Below are 24322 nucleotides of genomic sequence, written 5' to 3' on the forward strand. Positions count from 1 at the left end.
AAGATTTTATAATAATACCTACATATATAAAGAAGATTGATGCACAACATTGATACAGCTGTAACAAAGTCAGCAAACCCATTAACAGAATTTTTTTAACCATATACAGTATTATTGATTCAAGGATATCTTGAAAAAAAGAAAAATAATGAAAAGAGAGAGAAAAAAATAGAAATCTGATTATATAATCCAAGCCTGAAACCATTCCAAAATTGCATGACAATATAAAGAAAAAGTACACTACTTGTAAAAATAAAAAGAAATGCAAATCCACCAGAATCACAAGTTACATAATTATCATTCCCATTAAAGGTTATGAAAGTACCGAAAATATTCGTGTATAATGCAAAAAAAATTCCCCTTTTTCCCCTCAAAAATAGGGGAGGGTCGCATTATATACGAGAGTTAAAAAAAAATTTCTGCTGGCAAGCGGTAGTCAGCAGCGTGACTCGGGCGGCCAGCCGGGCGAGTGGGTGAGCGGTAGTCGGCAGCGTGACTCGGGCGGCCAGCCGGGCGAGTGGGTGAGCGGTAGTCGGCAGCGTGACTCGGGCGGCCAGCCGGGCGAGTGGGTGAGCGGTAGTCGGCAGCGTGACTCGGGCGGCCAGCCGGGCGAGTGGGTGAGCGGTAGTCGGCAGCGTGACTCGGGCGGCCAGCCGGGCGAGTGGGTGAGCGGTAGTCGGCAGCGTGACTCGGGCGGCCAGCCGGGCGAGTGGGTGTGCGGTAGTCGGCAGCGTGACTCGGGCGGCCAGCCGGGCGAGTGGGTGAGCGGTAGTCGGCAGCGTGACTCGGGCGGCCAGCCGGGCGAGTGGGTGAGCGGTAGTCGGCAGCGTGACTCGGGCGGCCAGCCGGGCGAGTGGGTGAGCGGTAGTTGGCAGTGTGACTCGTGCGGCCGGCTGGGCAAGCAGTAGTTGGCAGCATGACTCAGGCAGCCGGCCGGGTGAGCGGAGAGACGCGAGCACAATTCAGGAGGCCGGGCAGGCAGGCGAGCAGAGAGGGGTGAGTGCAATTCAGGCGGGTGAGGGGGGTTCGTATTATACACAGGGGTAAAATTTTTCCCCCTTTCTCCCCTCAAAAAATGGAGGGGTCGCATTATACACGAATATTTACAGTATTTCAAAAAGGAGCCCAAAGGTTAGAAAAAAATAAATGTAAGCACTTGTTGAACATCTTATTTTCTCCAAAGTTAAATATGACATCATAACATTGATTATGAGTGGGCGGGACAGCATCCTTCCATCTGATCAGAATTACTCATCTCACAATAAAAGAGAAGGCTAATGTGTGATCTTTTCCATTCTATGTTCCATGCACTGTGTTTAATGTCCTATGTTCTGTGTTTAATGTCCTATGTTCTGTGTGCCAGGGTGACGTCACATCCAGCTTCTCTTCCAGAATGCACCGCGTGTGATCACTTTTTTCATCTGCATGAGATGGATAAAGAAATGTTATAATTATTGCTATCTTATCTTTAGGACATGAATACAATTATTAATGAAAACATCCAAAATTCAAATCATGTTTTCTTTACAAATAATGCTGGAAAGACAATGAATATTTCAGACTTTAACACTACCTGCCATTTTTATTTCTGAATATATGGTTTTAATGTTTCCCCTTTCACTCTTAATCCATATCCTCTCGTTGGTAATAGGCTGCTAGAGGAAGTGGCCGAGGCGGAGCAATTGCAATATTTCATAGACATTAAGACAGATACACAGATACAAAAGAGGTGGAATGAAGGCAAATGAGATGAACAAATTCACAATGTAGTCAGCATGAAGGAGTTGGGCTGGAGGACTGGTTTCCATGTAATTAGCTGTATAGTCCTGTGACCCTCTGACACTAATCACCCCAGTTCTCAGCTGCGTTAACAATCTGGCAACTGTCATTTGCTCTGTTTGCCTTGTTAATTTTCTCCATGACCTAAGCTTTGGAGCTCATGGACATGTCAATCAATCATTTGATTGAACTAAAAATAAACAGCAATTGTGAAATCTCCGACCATTTTTTTCCTGTCTCTACCTCTGTACATTGAGACACCAGATAATTTGAGGTTGCTCGACTGGATTAATAACACTGGACAATGAAAATTTTGCTTCCTAAAGACTTTTGGGTGGATTTTATGGATTCTGGGCTGCTGATCACGAAAATCGCCTTAAAACTTTCATATCACGTACCGTTTTTTAGATATAACCTTTTTTGTGATTTTCTGACATATTTTGTCTACTTCAAGCCAAAAAAAACCCCATGAATTGCAATATGTAATTGAAAATTCACACTTCAACTTCTTCTCTGACTGATCTCGGTGCAGTCAGTGACGAACAGGGCGAAAGGTTTCACTAGGACATTGTGACCATGGAAAAGTGGCATTAGGGCAACTGGAATCCATCAATGATGTCCGACTGTTGTTGGTTAGTGACACAAGATGCTGAGTACAAATGAAAATCAGCGTCAAAACAATTTTTCATCAGTTGAACTAATGCAACATGTCAGTATCATTATGTGATTAAACATGCTAAATTCAATAAAAGTTAATTTAATGTTTCTCCAACTTTCTACATGATGCAGCAAATCTGAAATTATCTTTGTGTTTAGCTTTAAATTGTCTATCATAATCCCCAATTTTTATTTTCAGGAAGCAAATCTTTTGAAAAAAGTTGTTGTCCAGTGTAATTTGTGTCAAAAAGTTAGAAGCATTTTAAGACTTGTGAAAATGACCCATTTTTCCAGCAATATGGTCACTCAAAACAGAGGTGGATGGATTTCTGAGAATGGAGCGGTCTGGGGACAGTGCAAGATTATGACAGTGGGTTGGAAAGTCGACCATGATATTAATGGAGACATGAGAGATTGCAGTGCTGGAATCCAGAGCTTAAAAATGAGCTACTGGAAGAACTCAGCAGGCCAGGCAGCACCTTTGGAATAAAATAGACATCAACAGCTTTCAACTGAGAAGAGCAGAGGGAGGGAAGGGTAGAGATAGCAACAAAGGGAAGTGATGAGTGGAGATAAAGGGTTGCAGATGATAGAAATAGCTAAGAAAGGAAGGTAATAAGTGAAACTAGATAAGGGAGGGAATGGAAAATGGGGGAAAATGAAAGGGTAACCTGTGGGACGATGTGTGAGTGATAGACAAGTAGAGTAAGTGGGGGAGGGGAAAGAAACTGGGCAGAGGTTTGATTAAAAGGTAGATCAGAAGGAGCAAGAAAGGAACAGAGATTAGACAAGTTACCTGAAACTGGAGAACCTGATGTACATTTGGTTGGGTTGTAGACTACCTAGGTGGAATATGACTTGCTTCTAGTTTGCGTTGGGCCTCACTCTGTAGTCAAGGAACTAAGGACAAGATAGGTCAATGTGGGAATGGGAAAAGGTGCCACCATGGCTGCAACAGGTATCTCCAGATGAGCATTATGGAAAAGGCACAGGTGCTTGACAAAATGATTGCCTAGTCTGTGTGTGATCTCACTGATGTAGAGGGAAGATACTTGGATGGCAGACCACATTGGAGTAACAGAATAGCCTACTTCTGGTTCTATTTCATATGTTCTTATGCTTTTTAGCAGCGAGGAAGACCTGAAACATCACATAATTAAAATCAAGGTCAGTAGCACAAAACCTTACCAAGTGTTGAAGGTGGGAAAATTTATACTCCCTGTATGCAGAGTGGAACCACAGTGACTGCAATTATGATTGGTTCATCTTTTCAGATAATCTAATCTTCTCATCTAATGAAATGTAACGCATACAATGAAGGTAAGGTCTTGGTTGGAGCATTCCAGGACGTCATACACAAGTTAATGTTTATAAGGGTCACGAGAGAGTCGTCAAAAAAAGTCTCAAGGCAAGTGACTGTGATTCAAGATGCAGAAGTCCACCTGTGCAGATCCAGAGGATGCAATATTCATGACTTCTGAGTACTGTTCAGCTGCAAGACACAACTGCAGCTCAGTTTATCTCATCTTCTTCATTCTACAGTGGGTGACAATTGCAGGCATGTGTGGCCTCCTCTTTTTCTCCATCAATGTGCTCAAAAAGGTAGGGACACTTTGCAGATCTTCAAGCTTCTAATTGTATTGGTAGAGCATGTGGCAGGTCCTTATATTTAATGTTTGAAATAAGAGCTGAAGACTCCTTGTGTGTTTTCATCCTCCCTCCTGCACGACAGGGCACTACAAGAACAGTTTCTTCTTGCAAGCTCAACTGGTGAAGCACATCTTTGGATTCTCTCTGCAAGGAGACCAAGTTAACAGGGCTGAGTGAAAATCTGATCGGAAACATAAACGGCTTATTATGATGGTTTGGTGAAATATGCTCAACTAGTGATGCAATCAGCTCAATCTAATGGGTTACAGAATACGTATAGAAAGGGAGGATTCTGCCCTAGCCAGGGGACATTTTCAGATATACCTTTCCCTTGACAGCTTTCAGGGTGCTGATTATCTGCAACCTCTTCAAAAGTTTAACTCTATATGGGGCAGTGATCTTTCAGTTTTTGTAACTCATTCTAACCATTCTCTGCATTGTCTAACACTCTCACTGACCATAAACATACTCAGACAAAACTTACCCAAACAGAGGTACAAATTGTCCAGTGTTTGGTCACTGAAGATGCCACAGATATGAATATATTAACTGCCTTAGTTAATATAAATTGTCAATATATATATATATATATATATATATATATATAATATATATATAAGATTTTTTACAAATATATTTTGAAAATTTGATTGAATTTAAAATCAAAAGTTTAAAAAAATCATCTTTACCAAATCAATTCTGGGAAATTAAACTGTGAAAAAAATAATTAGTTCTTTTGTTAAAAACAACATTTTCTTTGGTTTTGAAGGACATAAGTAATCAAGTGTTAAGCGAGATGAAGAATGTCTCTATTTCCAGTAAGTGAATTATTTTATCTTCCTCTCTGAGTCATGCTGTATTTTAGATAAATTGAATATGTATTCAGGGATGCACGGGTCACCATTTTCCCTTGAACCTCAGTGCTGTTGAATTGGGATGGTGCGCTGAGCAGTCAGGAATCACTGCGGATCCCAAAAAGGCAAGGGAGTTTTAGGATTTCCTTCCCCAACCATGTGGGTGAATCAAATGGGTGTTTACAACAATCTGTTTGTCCCACAGTTGCCAGGTCACAGGATTCTTAATTTGAAGTAATAGAATAAAGAACACTACAATACTACACTGGCCCTTTGGCCCTAGATGTTATGCCAACCCACCAGAAGAAAAACTAAACCCTTCCTACCTCATATCTCTCTATTTTTCTTTCATCCATGTGCCCATCTAAGAGTATCTTATATTCCCTTAATGTTTCAGGTTCCACTACCACCCCTGGCAAGGCATTCCAGGACCCTCAACTCTCTGTAGAATAACATACACCTGATGTCTCCCATAAACTTTCCTCTTTTCACTTTGTAGAGATGATCTCTGATGTTTGCTATTCCCGCCCTGGGAAAAAGGCACTGGCTGCCTATTTATCGAAGCCTCTCAGAATCTTGTGGATCTCATCCTCTCATCCTTCTTCAATCCAGAATCTCTGGATATCCGCATTAACAAAAGACTAATTGTAATTGTCACCCAAGTAAAATCAGTTACACCATTAACTTGGATCATTACTTCTTTACTGCATGGTGTAGCTCCTTTACTGACAGCTGGAAGTGATTGGAACTAATCAAGGGACCAAGCTCACTCAGAGTACTGCACACCTTTCCTTCAAAGAGAGCAGATATAAAGAGAGGAATCCTAAAGTGGGATAAATAATTCATCCTTAACCACACAAATATACCTTATCTAAGTTTCATTGTCCAGTTGGCAGTATATGATTCAGTGCATTCTTTCTCTCTTTGGCTTGGCTTCGCGGACGAAGATTTATGGAGGGGTAATGTCCACATCAGCTGCAGGCTCATTTGTGGCTGACAAGTCTGATGCGGGACAGGCAGACACGGTTGCAGCGGTTGCAAGGGAAAATTGGTGGGTTGGGGTTGGGTGTTGGGGTTGGGTGTTGGGTTTTTCCTCCTTTGTCTTTTGTCAGTGAGGTGGGCTCTGTGGTCTTCTTCAAAGGAGGTTGCTGCCCGCTGAACTGTAAGGCGCCAAGATGCACAGTTTGAGGCAATATCAGCCCACTGGCGGTGGTCAATGTGGCAGGCACTAAGAGATTTCTTTAGGCAGTCCTTGTACCTCTTCTTTGGTGCACCTCTGTCTCAGTGGCCAGTGGAGAGCTCGCCATATAACACGATCTTGGGAAGGCGATGGTCCTCCATTCTGGAGATGTGACCTACCCAGCGCAGTTGGATCTTCAGCAGCGTGGATTCGATCCTGTTGGCCTCTGCCATCTCGAGTACTTCGATGTTGGTGATGAAGTCGCTCCAATGAATGTTGAGAATGGAGCGGAGACAACGCTGGTGGAAGCATTCTAGAAGCTGTAGGTGATGCCGGTAGAGGGCCCATGATTCGGAGCCGAACAGGAGTGTGGGTTTGACAATGGCTCTGTATACGCACATACAAAATAATCAAAATCATCAAAACACAGTCGCTAGCAGCAAACATAAAAAATGAACATACAATGTCTCAGACAGCAAAGAAACAGACCCTTTGGCCCATCAAAACACAAAGGCCATCAAATTTCTCATTTACATCAATCCTACACATTTCATTAACCCACATTAAACTCCACTCAGATTCTACCGCCTTACCCAAACACCAGGGTAATTTACAGTGGCCAGCTACCTGATGATCATGGAGGTCTCTGGGAGTCATTCATACAGATATTCAGTTGAACTCACATCACTGTTAAATAATGGTTACTCCACCAAGTGCATTATGTTCAGCACAAGGTAGCAATGGATCCAGTGATCAAGGGCAGTGGAAACACAATATATTTTAGGTTTTTTTTAACACTCATATAAGAGAGCATTTTAATTGAAAGACAGGAATTGAGTTATGTAGTGTTGAAACTTTTTCACTTTACAGCAAACTTGGGTTTGTGACGTTCATTCACTTATCCTAATATCAATATTTTCAGATTTTCAGCCAAATGGAAGAAGTTTAATTAAGAGTCTGGAGTTGAATCCAATTGCTCATTTAACTGCCATTCCAGGTGAGTTTTAGATTGGCATTAACCTTATTGCTTGAGTGTTTATTGGTCAGGTGACAGTTACTGCCATAGAACCCTTTGGGACTCAGTGGGTGGGACGCAGACACACCCATACCCAACTTCTGTCCAGGACACCATGCTTCACTCACTTTGAAAGACAAAAGCCAAATTAATGCCCCACTAAATCGACTTTTGTAGATGAACAGTTTTCCTCTGGACAGTGTCACTGTCATGTACCACTCTCGGCGTGAAATATTTCCCCCTAATATTCCCTTTAAATATTTCACCTTTCACCTTTAAACCATATCCTCTTGTTAAAATTTCACCTGACTTCAATGGGAAAAGCTTATCCATTTATACCCCTCATCATTTTGTATATATTTTTCATTCATGCAAAAAAAATGTTGGTCTGCAATGGGGCAGATTGTTACTTGTCAGTGTAAGAAATGGGCTGAAATCCTATCTCAAGTTCCATTGCATTTTCTTCTATGTAGACATGTGACACGTTTACATTTTTTATCGGTGCAAATGTGTCATGCTGCAGTCTTTTTGAAGTAGATGATATGGCTGATATTCATGAATTCCTTACCTGTTCTGACCTATCGGCTATATTGCAAAGAGCACTACATAACATGAACTTGATCCTACAGAGGATGTTTGTTCTTCGACCTTTCTCTTCTGCACCCAACTGTATAAACTGGATGGCTATCTTTGCAAACTTTGGAAATAGACTGAAGCAATCAGCTTATTTGACTGATAAATTTAGTATTTAATTGCCCTAAATTCAAGTCAATCATCCATGTCTTCCTCTGACAGTTTTCCACAATTCCTCCAATCTGCTCTTTGAGGCCTCTCGTGGACATGCCTTCAACATGGATGGCTTGAAGTGGAACAAATCTGGCTACCTGCTCATTCCCACCAGTGGTGTCTACTTCATTTATGTTCAGGTGACCTACAATTGTCATCATAACTGCTTCACTCATCCTCACCAGTTGTATGTCTCTGTTTCAAAGAGGACCAAGCATTATCCAGCCTCAGAAAAGTTGCTGAAGAGTTACGGCAGGCTTCCAGCCAAGACTGATCAATTTCTAAAGATTTCTATATATCAGGCTGGAGTGTTCAAGCTTTATGCTGATGACCATATTTATGTTGAAGTTGCTAAAAATTTAATCAAAAATGTTTCAATCAATGAATTCGAAACCTATTTTGGTGCATTCTTGCTTGAGCATTCTCCTCCATTATAAGCCAGCTGTTATTTACCATAGATACAAAGAATTATTACAGCACAAGAAGAGGTCATTCAGCCCATCAAGTCAATATTGGTTCTGATGGAGCAATCCCATTAACCCCATTCCCTTCTTCTCACTCCACATGCCTATAAGTTCATCTCTCTCCAGTGTTGTCCAGTTGCCCTCTGAATACCCTGATTGATTCAGTCATCTTTCCTACCCACTGTGAATTCCCTCCTCTGGTAAAGCCATCCACCTAGTATCTTTTGTCCAAATCATTGACTCTGTGTCCAGTTTATATAGTCTCAATACAGGGTCCCAATCTCCCCTTGACATCGAGATTCTCCAATCCAGTTGAGCTAATAAACTCATCCCATGTAACAGTCTAGAAAGTCTCCACTGAACCCTCACCATCTTTCCTGAAGGTTTGAGCCCTAACTGTTACCTCTAAAAAATAATTCAACCAGATTAGTCCCATAAATTTGCCTTTTACAAAACCCTGCTGTCTCTACCTTATTAAATATTTCTCCAAATATTTAATTATTGATTCCAGAGATTTTTCAACAACTAGTGTTGAACAGCAATGGCTGCTTTTTTTGAACAAGGCTGTTCTACCAAATGTTTTCCAGATGTCCAGCCCTCCTCTGTATTCAGGGAGGGGTGCTTCTGGATAAAGTGTCAACACACATCCATTCTAATGTGTCTTTTAAATGTATTCTGTCTGGTTCAACAGACTGTTTCAGCCAATGTTTTAAAACAACATTATGCTACACTAGCACATTAGATATTCTGAGTTACACTCCAATGAGTGAGTTATGATTTAATTTTGTCAAATGTAATGTTGTCCTTCTGTCTTTTACTGGTTAGTTTTCAATCAATGTTATCTCTAAATGAGTACATGTTCATACATTTGAAATTATTCTATAATAATAAAAAGATAAATTTGGTCCAGTAATTTATGTGTCAATATTTTAAGGAACACTGTTCATCAGTAGTGGGTGGAGTATTTGGAAAATCAGCTTGATCTACAGGGGGAGCCCTCAATCTGCAAGGAAGGAGACTGGGATTCCCATTGGTGTTAACCTACACTGTGAAGGTGAGGTGGAGGTGAACTTGGATGGCAAGCCAGCAAAGAGAACCAACAGGAGCTGTCCACTTCACAAATGGTGACACCCAGAGCCATCATTGAGAAACTGGATAGGATGAAAGGAAATCTTCAAAAACACAAGACCTCAACAATCTGAACTTTTGGCTCATCCTGACATTTAAAAAAAAACAAATTTCAGGAGCTGAACAGAAATGATGGGAATCCTGAAGGCATTATCTTTGCTTCCTTTGTCGAAGGCATGGCCAGCCAAGGGATGGAGACCTGCCGAAGTTTGTGGACAATAGCGAGTGAGGGAGATGGGGGTGGGGGCTGGTTAGATCTTGGGGCGCAGGGGAGACCTGAGTTAGACAAGCACAGGCATCTTGACAAAACTGGTCCTGTGCAGGTTACAGAGGAGAGCAGGCAAGGCAATGCAGAATGTTAAAGCAGTAAAGAATTGTAGATGAAGATTGTTTCAAGCTGGGGACAAATCAGTTCAGCAAACACAGAAGTGAGGGTTAAAGGTGATTTAATGCAAGTGAAGGTATCAGAGTTTTGATGCCCTAAATTACTTAAAAACAGAATGACAGTGGTGAGAGGCATGCATGGGCGGGGAAAGTGCAAGGCAATGGAAAATGCTAATTGGGAAAACTAATCGTGGGTGAAAACCGAGACAAAGTCTTTAAGGTCCCCAATATTTAACTGCATGAAGCTTCAGAGACTCAACTAATACAAAAAACACAGCAGAGTTAGTGTAGGGGCACCATTGTTAGTGCAACCCTGTTACAACGCCAGTGACCCAAGTTCAAATCTGGCGCTGCTGTAAGGAGTTTTTAATATTCTCCCTGTGTCTGTGTGGGTTTCCTCCAGGTGCTCTGGTTTCCTCCCACCTTTCAAAATGTACTGGGGATTGTAGATTAATTGGATGTAATTGGGTGGCACAGGTTCATGAGCTGAAAGTTTCTGTTATCATGTTGTATGCTTTAAATTAAATTCTTTAAAAGTTCAGCACAGTAACATGCCCTTTCAGGGTATGACCCCCATGCCACTCAATTATACCCAATACATTTTTTTGAACGTCTAAATTTAAATTTAAAATAAAAATATAAAGAAATTAAAAAGTACTAGAAATCTTCAGCAGGCCATGGTGGATATGTGGAGAAAGAAACAATTAATGTTTTCAACAGAACAATGGGCATGAATCGTCAGCGTGATCTCTCTTTCGCCACTCAGCTTGGGGAGAAACCATATTAATGGCCAGGTACTGCTGGAGATTCTGTGGCCACAATAATTGATTTCAAACAAGGGCACAATTCCTGAAGTGTTACAATACCAACCATAGAAGTGTTTTGCCATTAGTTCTATTATATAGTCAGGATAATGTGAACTATTTTGTAACTGCGTAAGAATACACCCTTCTCACTGTAGTTTAACTGTAGTGCACCACTGTATATGAGTGTGTGTGAACAGTTCCCTGAGATGGTGGAAGACATCAGTGAAATATCTTCTTTTATTTGATTCTTGCATCTCTAAGTTATTTAAGAAGCTCCCGCAAGTGTCACAGATTCATAAGTTTTTCTTAACCTCAGTTTTACTCATGATCACATGCTCCATAGACCTCAGAAATACTGCTCAATTGGCAAAGGGAAAGTAAGATCAGAGAACTGAATGTGTGGCTCCAAGATTGGGGTGGGAGAAAGGGGATTTGGTTCTGACAGTGGCATTAGTACCAGGGAAAGAAGGAGCAGTGGCATTAGAATGGCTTCTCTTGAACTGGGCTGAGACCAAGGTCCAAGTGAAATGAATAACTGGGGTTGTAGATTAGGCTTTGTACTAACTTGTGCAGGGGTCAGAGCTGGTCTGAGAAAATGCATTGTTCAATAGAAAGGGTAGCAACATCACTGATGACAACCAGACACTGTCAGGTTGACAGTGCATTCAGACAGAAGAGTATGATTCCAAATCAAGCAAAAAACTGATACAATTCAATATCGAAGGGTATTTGTCTGATCTGATGATATTTTTGCAAAGTAGAAAATGATGTACATTAAAATAGATGTGTAATCTAATAGACATTGTGAAGGACTCCAAACCTTCCTCATGCAAACTGTCATCTCTTCTGCCATCTGGTAGGAGGTACTGTAGCACTCAGGTTGCTGCATCCAGATTGGGCAGCAGCTTTATCCCCCAACCCATCAGAGTCCTGAATTCCCAGAACATATGTGCATAGAGTACCTTGGTACAGGGGAATCTTATAGTATACATCTTAATATTTAATATTTTATATGTTTAACTTCTATTTATGTAAATATGCTCCATGGTCCTGAAGAAATGCTATCTCATTTTTACCGTGCGAGCATGTTATGAACAAAAAATAAAGGTGACTTGACTCTGCCATAAACCTTAGCTGTATTAATAAAGCTTCACCAGTTTAACATCTTCTAATGGAAGGACAAAGATATCTGGAATACATTTTATTATGCAGGTTCAGTACAGCAAAAATTAAATTTATAAACAGGTAAATGACCATGAAAGACAGCCTGAAGGATATCTGTACGAACAATAAACAGTGAGATTTCAAGCAATTTAATTGCATCTGTGCCCAAAGGCGCAACTCCATGACTCAACTCATGATCTGGAATTCCTCAGGCTTAATTGGAAAATTCATAAATTCTGCAAGTTCCTAGTTTAAGTGGTGCTGGTGAACTGATCACATTAACATTTAAATCAGTGCCAAATGTCATGGACAGCACATTACTCTCACTCAAGTAAATGTTGGCTGAATACCAGAACCTGAACATTGTGTTGCAAATGAATGCATCTCAGTGTGATGTTGTATGAAGCGTGTTTCAGTTATTCCCAAGGCTCTGCTCCATGAAACGTGACATGCAAGAGTTCTCCATGCAATGTTTGGGCTGGGGTCACACATTATGTTACTGATGATAACCGCTGCATTGGTCAGAGAATCAGCAGGCAGCTCTGCAGTTGTAAAACCATCAACATGCAACACTGCTTAATTTCACTAAAACTAAGGTATGCTAGATAACCCCATTTACAAACAAACTCAAAATTTTGGAAAACAGCATAAATAAGCTTCATCAGATAAGCCAACCAAATCACCTTTGAAACAAAAAAAACATAAGCAAGCAACTTTTTATGGAGTGTGATCTGCAGCAAGATTAACCTGTTGTGGTTGGTTCAGCTTAAACTCATGTCACCTGAATAAACAATGTCACAATACTTGTTTACTTGCTTATGTTATCTGTGTAGATTAAAATCAGAGAGAAAAAAACATTGATTGAGGAAAGTTGCAGAGAATGACAATTTGAGAATAACTCATCTCTAGCTTGTGAAAAGCAAAGTGTGTAGTTTCTGCTAAGCTAAATTAGAAACTGAAAAAATGTAAAAGAAATGGGAAACTAGAGGAGATGCCATTGTTAGTGAGCTTAGTTAAACCTGCCAGGAATAGTATCAGTGAAGGAAAATTGAAATAAGAATAGAAATTGCTAAATTACTCAAGGGTCAAGCAGTATCCGTGGAGTAAGAAACAGATGTCAAGCCTCAGTGATTCTTTAATTTTCAAAGTAAAATTTTGCTTTATTGAATCATAAAATAACATGCCAAAATGCAGTCTGTCTCTAAACTCTGCAAATTAATTTATTGCTCAAGAGTAGGAGGACAGTGTGAAATGCAAAAGGAAATAAAAGAATGAGTCAGATTTTGTTGCAAAATCGGGATCTCTCGATTCCATCTGTTTCTGATAAATCATACATTCCATTGGGGGCTATAGTCAGTGGATAGGAAAATTATATTCAGTCAGTATGAATAGAGGACTGTAGTGTGATGTGAAAATGAATGATGGCAAAGGCATTGATGGATATGACACACATGTTCATAGTTCAGGGACCAGAGGGCGAAGCCAGGCCATTAAGCTCAGAGACATTTCTCCATCCAGAATTAATCTGGATTAATTCCTGAAGACTGGAGGGTGGAAAATATAACCCCACTTTTTAAGAAGGGAGAGAGAAAATGGGAAACTATAGACCAGCTAGCCTGACATTGGTTGTGTGGAAAATGCCAGAATCATTTATTAAAGATGCGATTGCAGGACATTTGGAAAGTAGTGGTATCATTGGACTGAATCAGCATGGTTTTATGAGGGGAAAATCATGTCTGACAGATCTTATAGAATTCTTTTGAGGATGTAACTAGTAGAGTAGATAAGGGGGAACCAGTGGATGTGGTATATATGGACTTTCAGAAGGCTTTTGATAAGGTCCCGCACAGGAGATTAGTGTACAAAGTTAAAGCACACGGTATAGGAGGGATGGTAGTGAGTTGGATAGAGAATTAGTTGACAGACAGTAAGAGTAGGAGTAAACGGGTTCTTTACAGAATGGCAGGCAGTGAATAGTGGGGTACCCCATGGCTCAGTGCTGAGACCACAGTTATTTACAATATATATATCAATGACTTAGATGAGGGAATTTAAAGGAGCATCTCCAAATTTGCAGACAACTTGAAGCTGGGTGGCAGGGTTAGCTGTACAGAGGATGCTAAGAGGATGTAGGGTGACTTGGACAAGTTAGGTAAGTGGGCCAAGGCATGGCAGATGCAATAGAATGTGGATAAATGTGAAGTTATCCACTTTGGAGGCAAGAACAGGAGAGAAGATTATTACCTAAATGGTGTCTAATTAGGAAAAGGGGAGATGCAGTGAGACCTGGGTGTTGCTATGCACCAATCATTGAAAGTGGGCATGCAGGTACAGCAGGTAGTGAGGAAAACGAATGGCATGTTGGCATTCATAACAAAGGATTCGAGTACAGGAGCAGAAAGGTTGTACTGCAGCTGGACAGGGTCTTGGTGAGACCACACCTAAAGTATTGTGTACAGTTTTGGTTTCCTTATCTGAGGAAAGGCATCCTTGCCATAGAGGGAGTGCAAAGATAATTCACTAGATTGATACCAGGGATGGGTGGACTTACAGATGAAGAAAGGCTGTGTCCACCTATCTGTTTACGCACTTCATATTTCATCCCTCTGTTTCCATCCGTGTTTCCACCCCTGTGTTTCCACCCCTCTGTTTCCATGGCTCTGTTTCCACCCCGATGTTTCCATGCTTCTGTTTCCACCCCTCTGTTTCTACCTTGCTTATTCCATCCTTCTTTCTTCAACCTGTTGTTTCCACCCTCGGTTTCTACCACCCTGTTTCTACCCCTATCTTGACAAGCCTCTGTATTTACCCATTTCCACCCTACTGTTTCCACACCCTGTTTCACTCTTCAGTAGCCCCCTCTGTTTCCACCCCGTTTCTATGCTTCTGTTTCCACCCCAATGTTTCCACTCCTGTGTTTCCATGCTTCTGTTTCCACCCGTGTTTCCACCTCTTTGTTTCCTCCCCTGGTTCCACGCTTCTGTTTCTACACCTGTTTCCATGCTTATTTCCAACCCTCTGTTTCCACGCTTCTGTTTCCACACTTCTGTTTCCACCCATTTCCATGCTTCCATTTCCACCCCATTTCCACATTTCTGTTTCCACCCCTCAGTTTCTATGCTTGTTTCCACCCCTCTGTTTCCACGTTTCCACCAATTTCCATGCTTCTGTTTTCAGCTCTCTGTTTCCACTCTTCTGTTTCCACCTCAATGTTTCTACCCCTCTGTTTCCACCCCTCTGTTTCCATTCTTCTGTTTCCACCCATGTTTCCATGCTTGTTTCCACCCTGCTTATTCCATCCTTCTTTCTTCAACCCGTTGTTTCCACCCTCAGTTTCTACCACCCTGTTTCTACCCCTATCTTTACAAGCCTCTGTATTTACCTGTTTCCACCCTGCTGTTTCCATGCTGTTTCACTCCTCAGTAGCCCCCTCTGTTTTCACCCATCTGTTTCTACCTCTCTGTATCCACCCAGCTGTTTCAACACCTCATATTTCACCCCTCTTATTCTACCCGTCATATTACACTGCTCTCTTGCACCCCATGTCTCCTCACCTCTGTTTCCATCCTGCTCTTTCCAACCCTCTCATTCCACATCTCTATTTCCTCCCAGTTGTTTCCACCCAGCTGTTTCGATCCCTCTGTTTCCATGTCACTTTTTACACCACTCCATTTTCAGCCTCTGTTTCAATAGCTCTGCATTTCACACTGTTTCCATGCCTCTTCCAAGCCTTGTTTTGTTCCCCTCCAATTCCACCCCTCATATTCAACCCCTCTGATTACACCCCTCTGTTGCACCCTTCAGATTCCACCCCTTTGTTTCCACCACCTTCTTTACACATCTCTGTTTCCACCTCTGGGCCTGGAGGGAAGTAGGATGGACCCAAGCTGGCAAAAAAGAGAGAACAAAGAGCATATGGCACCTTTATAGTGCTGGAGGGACAATCCTAGATCATTTCCAGGGACCAACGACTCAATACCAGGAGGATTAATCCAATTACAACAGCCAATGGCCCAAGGACAAGTACATGCAGACTGGAGAGTGCTGTCCAGGTAATTGACATGGATAAGACAGCAAGGTGTGTACTAATGGGTGGGGTGGAACCAAAACTTGATTGGCAGCTGGTGTGTCCCCAACTAGGTAGGGGGTAGGGCTGTCACATGACAGCCACAACCTTTCTCAATACAATGGGGATACTTTAAAAGCATATTTGCAAGGGCAAATTATAGGTTTTACACCAAATTTTTTCATTTAGAAAAATAAATTATAGTTTTGGAAAAGGACCTTCAAAAGTTGGTTTCTGAAGATAAATTGATTAATGATAAGCTTCATTACAATTCATTGCTAACTTATAGGGCTGAGAAAGTCCTTTATGGGACGAGGCAAAGATATGAATTGGGTAAGAGATCGCATAAAGTTTTGGCTTGGCAATTAAAAGTGGAGAAAGCTTCAAGAATAATTAATGCAATAATTACATATAAACCTCAAGTAAATGAATCTTTTAGGAAATTTTATATGTAATTATATACTTTGGAATCTTTAGGAGATGAAACTAAAATAAATGATTATTTATCACAGATAATATTGCCTAGGTTAAGTTTAGAAGAACAAACTGAACCTGAACTTGATGCACCGTTTACTGAGGCAGCAAACTCTACATTGTGGCAACTCACCTAGGTGCACGCCGAACTGGCTCCAAAAGTCGCAAGTGCACCGCAAGCATCAGCTGTCGGGAGGACGCTGACTGTGGGACAAACAGCAGGCTGGAAGATGATGTCACTTCTCCCCATTGTGCTTGAGGTTTCCCGGGAGCGGAATTTAAAAACTCCTGCATTAAAAACCAATGAAGCTTTTCTAAATGGATGGTATTCGAGTAAGACGACTTCTTTCTCTCATCACGACACAGTGTGACTGCAACATAGTAATAGATTTCAAGGAGAAGATGGTTTCCCATCTGAGTTTTAAAAAGAATTTAAGGGTTTATTAATTCCCATATTCTGAATCATTTTTGATGGCAATAATTACTGTGATTTCTGAAAAAGACAGAAACCCTTTGAAACCTTTATCGTACAGACCTATTTCATAATTAAATGTAGATTATAAAATAGTAGCAAACATTTTGGCAAATGGAATGAATAGTTTGTTCCCTAAATTAATTAATATGATCAGACAGGTTTTGGAAAATGAGGCTAGATTACTTAAGCATAGTGGTTCTCAACCTTTTTCGCCCTAGGTCCCATTTTTATTTTTCAAAACACATATGCTTCACCATTAGCAGAAAAAAGTTATATATTCAAAAGAAGTTTAAATTAAATCATTCACTGCATTTAAGGTCAGGAAGAGGCCCCAAAACCCAGCAGCAATAGAAATTCACCAAAACAAATGGTTACTTAAAAGTTGATTTAATTATCTTTAAACGTGAAAACATGATCAAACTCTAACTTATTATTATTAACTTAACCCCCTTCTAATTCTAAGTGCACGTGTATGTAATGTGTGTAAGTTTAGAAAAGTTATTTGATTCACAGTCCAATCTCACTTCTCACTCCTCCAAGTTCACTGGTATCAGGCAATTGTTATACTGTGCAGAAAATTTAACATTTATGAATTTCACCAGGCTTTGGTGCTTGAAAGGTAAATGGTTACCGCTTAGGAAGGTTCTTGTTGGTTTTCAGAGAGAAGTTTGTTGCTTGTTGAACACCTACAACTGATTCCTTCTGATCAGCCATTTCAGTGTCTTGCCGAAGAAACTTGCCCCATCAGGGTTATCCAGATGATATCCTCTTTCTTTCAGGTTACCACAGAGTTCTTTTTCTCTTTTCCTTATCTCATGCAAAACACTACAGAGCCAGCCATCTCCTCCTGTATGGACCACATTGGCTTTGAACAGGCTGAACTCAGAACTCACAACCCGTTTGCAAAGTGGGGTTTCAAGCAAGATTCAAAAAGCCACTTGTCCTGTTCCAGTCCCAGCTGCTGCTGCTGAACTGTAGAACTGAATTCTTTCTCTCTCTCTCTCTCTCTCTCTCTCTGATTCTTTCTCTCTCTCTCTCTCTCAGAGAAAACCACATGACCCTCTTGGAACAGCAAACTGCACTCAGACAGACTGCGGCGGCACTGGACCCAATCTTCTGAGTCCATTCATCTGTTTCTTTCCAAAACAATAATCCATGATTCCCTAGCATGTCCAATTAACACCTACTTGTGAAGTCTCTATAGGCATTCGCCAAAGATTTTGCAAAGACACTAAGAGCCTGTCTCTTTTGAAGAGTTTGTATCTGTGTGCGACTTAACTAAAAACCCTACAAACTATTTTCCAAAAACATATCTATACATAATATAAAATGTAACATAATATGTCACAATACACTGGAACACATATTTCATATTCAATTACGACTTCAATATGTCCACCATCTCACACACACATTCAACAATTCTTGTCACTTCAGTGGGAATCTTGCCCCTGACGCTGGCTGCAGATTATTTTGTTTTGAGGGGCTAATTAGGTTAGTTTCAACCTTAAATCTCCACGTTTTGTAGTTTCCAGTCAGATTTTCTTAACTTGTAGTAAATCACTAACAGCACTGCAGCTACATTCTACCAAATAAGAAGATGAAAAATGTATCATTCATTCCATTGTTAAAATAGTCGAGTTTGGGTATTTCTTTTCAATCTTGTTAGACAGCCGCATCATTGTTCCTTTCACTTTGAACAGAGTTCTTACAGATTCATCATGTTGCAACTCAGATAACTCCTCTTGGCATTACACTAGAACTTCAACCTAGTCCACCAACAATGGCTGAGTTAACCAAGAGGGAAAATCCATTGCCTTTAAATCTGAAAATCTATCATTGAATTCGGTAAGCAACGTTTTCAAAAGGTCAACAATGACATTTGTAGCAGCATTAGTTACCCACACTTATTCACCAATAGAATTGACTGAAATTTCTTGCAGAAATATTCCTTTGGAATAACTCTCACAGTGTCATGAATCCAAATATCTTTGCTTTTGCATCAACTAGTGTCATATTTACTACTTGGATTTGCTTGTTCAATGTACAAAAATGTCCACCAAGTAACTCACATAAGCTTTGCCGTCTGTTGTTAGCAAGAGGTTCATTTCAGGTTTGTCCTTCAAAAACTCAAACAGTTCCAGAAACCTTTTGAAGCAGTTTCCCTTTGACAACCACCTTAATTCAGTGTGAAGCAATAATCTCACATGTTCTGCATTTTTATTAACTCAAAGCTGTTTAAACAGACATTCACATTTGGCATTGATACACTTGATCATAGAATGAAGTATCTCATGTAGAACAGGGGAAACTTTATTGGCAACTACGTTTTCTTGGTGGAAAACATAATGATCAACCAACATGAGTGGATTTTCATCCTTCATTAATTTTAAACATCTTGATATTTTTTTACCCATCATAGCAGGTGCACCATCTGCAGCACAAGATATAATGTTTCCTTCTGGTATTTCATTTTCATCCACATCATTTTTCAGCTTGCTGTAGATATCAACTCCAGTACTGCTTGTTTCTAATGATTCACAAAACTCTTTTTGAAACTCTTCCTGATCAAATATATCTCACGTAAGCCAATAACAGAGCTTCATTGTCCCATATGGTATTGAGGAATTTCATGATTTCAATTCTCAATAAGCTGTTTTTCAACATCTTGACCCATGTCATCTATTCAGTTGCAGACAGTACTATTATTCAATGGAATTGCTCGGACATCTTTGTCATCCTTTTGCAGAAGTATTTTGAGAAACAATGATATAGCAGGTTTAATCAGTTACTCCCCAATTGTATGATTCTTCCCATATTTTGCTATCAGTAGAGAAATTTCACAGCTCGCTTCAAGGGTACGATTCAGGGCTGTAGTTTGCATAGAGAAATAACAAAGTGATTTTTGATCTATTTTCAAACTTCTCTTTCAGTGATTTAAAATATTCCAACTTTGAATTGACATGGTTAGGATGTTTTACCCTCAAAGGAGCTTCAAGACGATTCATTAGTCAAAGTCTTTTGGTATAATAGGCAAATCGGTGCACGTTCATCGTGTACAGCAGGTATAAACCTAAACTTCAAGAACTCCACTGAATAATGACGAACATTTTGCTTGCTTGGTCTGCTCATTTTGAATATTCCACAGTGTGAGCTCCCTGAAAAAGATTAATAAAACAGTGCGAGCTCATGAAACAGATTAATCAATATTTTATTGTCTTAGAACTGAATAATGTAATAAAAGTAATTATCGAATCAAAGTAAGAAAACTGACCCTGCGGATTCTGATATTTTTTAATCACAGAGAGTGCATCAAAACTGACCTAACTTCGTGCTTTACTTTCAGAGGTTCTTATTTTTTTCCAGATTTTGGCAACCCCCTCAGGCTGGCGCCTGTGGACCCATCCCCAATCAATACGCTAGTGCACAAAGATACATACAGATACAGGTCTCACTCACTACTGAACTGAAAAAGTAAAGGGTGTAGATGACACTTTCCTTATTCTAATATATCCTAATTTCAGAAAAGTATCTTCCAAAGCGTGAACTGCAATATCCCAAATTTCGATCTCTTTAATCCAACAAATCATACTCTGTGGCTGTTACTATATGTAGTTTTAATTTGTTGATAGAATGGATAAATACTTTGCATAGCTTTGCAACAAGACTTTCATAATGGTGAATAACAAAGCATTTACTGTATAAAGATACAAAAATATATAGAAATAAAAATACACATACAGACACACACTCAGAAACACACCAAAACCTAGAGATATAAAAACTTAAGGAGAGACAAAATCTTAGAAAATGTCTTTGTGCTCACACTTCCTTCACAATTGGAGCCAAAGGAGCAAGCACTTGGCCTGGGTGGATATTACAACATATTACATCATAGTCACTATGGTAACACTACAAACAATAGTTCTCTTAAAGAGACAGGTACAAAATTAACTAAGAATCAAAAACACAAGGTTCTAACCTTTACATTCCAGCCCTTAATTATTATAAAGGCATTAATGGCTAATATATAATAATTACTATTACAGATGCACAAAGTAAATATAGTAAGTATAAGATTAGAAATCAAAACTTTCAGCTTCTTGTAAAAGACAGATTTTAGTAATAGGTCTATTTAAGTAACCAGTCTTGGTTTTAATCTGCACTTGCCGAACAAATCCTTTCTTGTCTGTAACTGTATCCTCAATTTACCCCAGCAACCAAGAATTTCTTGCTGCAGAATCATCCATATAATTACAATATCTCTACATACAAAATTGTCTTTAGCTTTAGAACATTTTTGCCGTTCTTGTAATAATGAAATATATTCATTAATCCATCTTTTTCAAAATAAATCTGCAATAAATTGCGCTTGTGTCCATTTGCATCTTGCATCGATATCTTCTTTTTGAAATTGACCCCATCAAAGTTTTAGATTTAAGAAGTAGAAGATGGGGGAAGAAACATGATGGTGTAGGGAATGCAGTGGTCCCTACAATTTGTTAATTAAGTTAAGTTTTTATTATTAAAGTTAATTTAAAGTCTTTTTAAACTAGCAATAACTTTAACTACAATGTCACCAAAAAAAGAAAAAACACTGAAAACTACACTGAAGGAAAAACGTTAACCGAAGAGAGAAAAAGAACCTGGGCCTACCTCTTCAATGAAGCCAGCCGTCGGAGTTCTTCCTCAACCCGCTAGAGACAGCCCTGGAGAGGGACCATCTCACGGAGTCATACCTACAGTTCTCCACAAAGATGGCACCATCCCAAAAACTACTTCCACACTGTGCATGAAAAAAATTAAAGGGAAAAATCTTCACCCCTCTCAGAGGGCCAATCCAGCACTCCAGGTCTGCAAGAAGAAGAAGACTTACCTGATAATGGAAGAAGATTCCAGTGATTTTACAAGTAAAGATGAAGATACAACTACAAAAGAAGAATTTAAAGGCAAGGCAAAGTTCTTTTTAAGAAAAAAATGGATAAAATTGAAGCCAAAACTGATAATCCTGCAATGCAATGGAGAATAATTTTAAATTTTTAACTGGAGAAATGCAATAAGTTAAAATTGATTTAACTAAATTAATAAATAGTGTTTCACAAAGGGTTGATAAAGTGGAAGAAAGAATTCAGGATGATCGTGAAGAGGTTCAACATATTGCAGAAAGAACAATTGTTAATGAGGACTCTGTTACTGTCTTGATTTCTATGAATGAAAAATTGCTGGAGAAGGTTGATATCTTGGAAAATTATAGTAGAAGGAATAATCTCAAAATTGTTGGAACTTCTGAGAATAAAGAAGGTCATGATGTAATTCACTTTTTTCAAGATTGGATACCGCAAATCTTTGGGCGAGAAAATTTTTGAAGAGAAAATTCAGATTGAGAGAGCCCATAGAGCTCTCTAACTGAAGCTGGGACTGAATCTTATTGATCAGATTTTTAAATGATCAAGATAGAGAAAAGAATGAGAATGAGAAGAGCTAAAGAACATGGACCTTTGAATTACGAAGGTGATAAGATTTTTTAAATCCAGATCTGAGTCAAGCTCTTTTGAAGAAGAGGGAAGAGTTTAATCTGATTAAGAAGGCCTTATATGATTTGTATTGTAATATCCAGCAACTTTGAGAGTTTTCATTCCAGATCAGCAGAACAACCGTTATATTCTGGCTGAAGATTTTGTTGAAGATCTGCCCACAGGAGGATTTACTGAAATGATTCATTAAAATGGGGAATGTGTTTTCCTTTTTTTTTTAATCACTTTTTTCTTTTCCCCCAGGAGTCGGGGGTTGTTTTTGTGCCCATAAAATGGAGAGTGGCAATGCTGCTTTTTCTTGAATTTTGGGGAGGGAGGGTTTTTTATATTTTTGTTTTTCAATTTAACAATTTTATATAATACTTTAATTTTGAATAAGTTCAGTGTTTTTGGATTGCAGGTGATGACACTTCAGACCAATCTAATGTATGGGAATTCTTCCTCCTGGATAGGACTGCATGTTAATAACTTGGGAAATAATCACTAAAACAGTTAAGATATTAAGTTTAGCGGATCCACAAAAAGAAAGAAGGTATTAGCACATATTACGAAATTAGGGAGTATAAATATCTTTTTACAAGAGAGTCATTGAAATGAAAGTGAACATTTAAAATTGAAAAGGATTGGGTAGGTCAAGTAGCTTTGTCTACATTTAATTCTAAAGCTAGGGGAGTGGTAATTTTATTTAAGAAAAATTTACCAGTTAAAATTCAAGATGGAATTACAGATCTGGCAGGAAGGTATCTTATAGTAAATTGTCTACTATTTTCTGAAGAATGGACTCCATTAAATATTTATGCACTGTATAAATTTATACAGGATTTTTAAAATAATTTTGGTGAATAATTTTGGTCCTGGGCGAACTGGTCGAAGTTAAGGCTGGGCGTCAGTGTGCAGATGGCCGGTCGCGAGAGTGCATCAGCAATCACTTTGTCCTTCCCCGCCTTGTACCGAATGTCAGTGGTAAACTCCGACACAAAGGAGAGGTGATGCTACTGGCAAGCCGACCAGGGATCCTTTGCCACTGCGAGTGCCTGGGTGAGGGGTTTGTGGTCAGTGAAGATGATAAAAGTCCTCTCCTCCAAAAAATAGTGGAAAAGCTGCACTGCCAGGTACATCGCCAGTAACTCGCAGTCGAAGGCACTCTACTTGCGTTCCGGCAGGTGGAGCAGGCAGCTGAAGAATGCCAGTGGCTTCCAATGTCGATTCACCTGCTGCTCCAGGACAGCACTGACGGCTGTGGCAGAGGCATTGACAGACAGTGCCGTATGCAGGTCGGTGTGCGGGTGGGTGAGCATGGTGGCCTTCGCGAGGGTGTCCTTGTGGCCTCGAATGTGGTGCAGGCTTCTGGGTTCCAAGCGAGCGTTTTGTGCTTGGCTGCGATAAGGGCGAATAGCGGCTGCATAATACGCGCAACTCCCGGGATGAAGCGGTTGTAGAAGTTGACCATACCCGCGAACTCCTGCAGCCCCTTGAGGCTGTCCAGGCGTGGGAACTCCCTGAGAGCAGCGACCTTCGCAACGGCGGGTGTGGCTCCTTCAGCCATGGACTGCATGGACTCTTTCCCAAACTGGCACTTGGCTGGGTTGATGGTAAGGCTGAAATCGGCCAGCCGAGAGAAAAGGACGCGTAGGTGGGCCTTGTGTTGCAGCTGGTCCTTGCTGGTGATGAGGATGTTGTCCAGATAAATAAAGACAAAATCCAAGTCCCTGCTCACAGAGTCCATGACGCGCTGGAAGGTCTGAGCGGCGTTCTTGAGCCCGAATGGCATGCGCAGGAATTCGAACAAGCCAAAGGGGGTGATGATGGCCGTCTTGGGTATGTCCTCAGGGTGCACCAGGATCTGGTGATATCTGCACACCAGGTCAACCTTGGAGAAAACCCTCGCACTGTGCAGGTTGGCTGT

General features: G+C 40.2%; 2 protein-coding genes across 6 annotated transcripts in view; one reads left to right on the forward strand and one right to left on the reverse strand.

Moving 5' to 3' along the window:
• Window positions 1-3864: 3864 nt before the first annotated feature.
• LOC138753701 (lymphotoxin-alpha-like) lies at window positions 3865-8458 on the forward strand. Its single transcript, XM_069917065.1, has 4 exons — window positions 3865-4038; window positions 4856-4904; window positions 7043-7117; window positions 7931-8458. The coding sequence occupies exons 1-4, from the start codon at window positions 3865-3867 to the stop codon at window positions 8356-8358; spliced, it is 726 nt and encodes a 241-aa protein (XP_069773166.1). The 3' UTR covers window positions 8359-8458.
• A 10721-nt stretch (window positions 8459-19179) lies between these two features.
• The window catches only part of LOC138738787 (zinc finger protein 774-like), a 56994-nt gene continuing 51851 nt past the window's right edge, over window positions 19180-24322 (reverse strand). For all 5 annotated transcript variants that reach the window (XR_011341769.1, XR_011341773.1, XR_011341770.1 and 2 more), the window contains one exon: window positions 19180-20040. The gene's annotated coding sequence lies outside the window, so the exon portion shown is untranslated. The remainder of the gene's footprint in view (window positions 20041-24322) is intronic.

Source organism: Narcine bancroftii, chromosome 1 (assembly GCF_036971445.1).
Source record: "Narcine bancroftii isolate sNarBan1 chromosome 1, sNarBan1.hap1, whole genome shotgun sequence".
In the NCBI taxonomy this organism is placed as follows: domain Eukaryota; kingdom Metazoa; phylum Chordata; class Chondrichthyes; order Torpediniformes; family Narcinidae; genus Narcine; species Narcine bancroftii.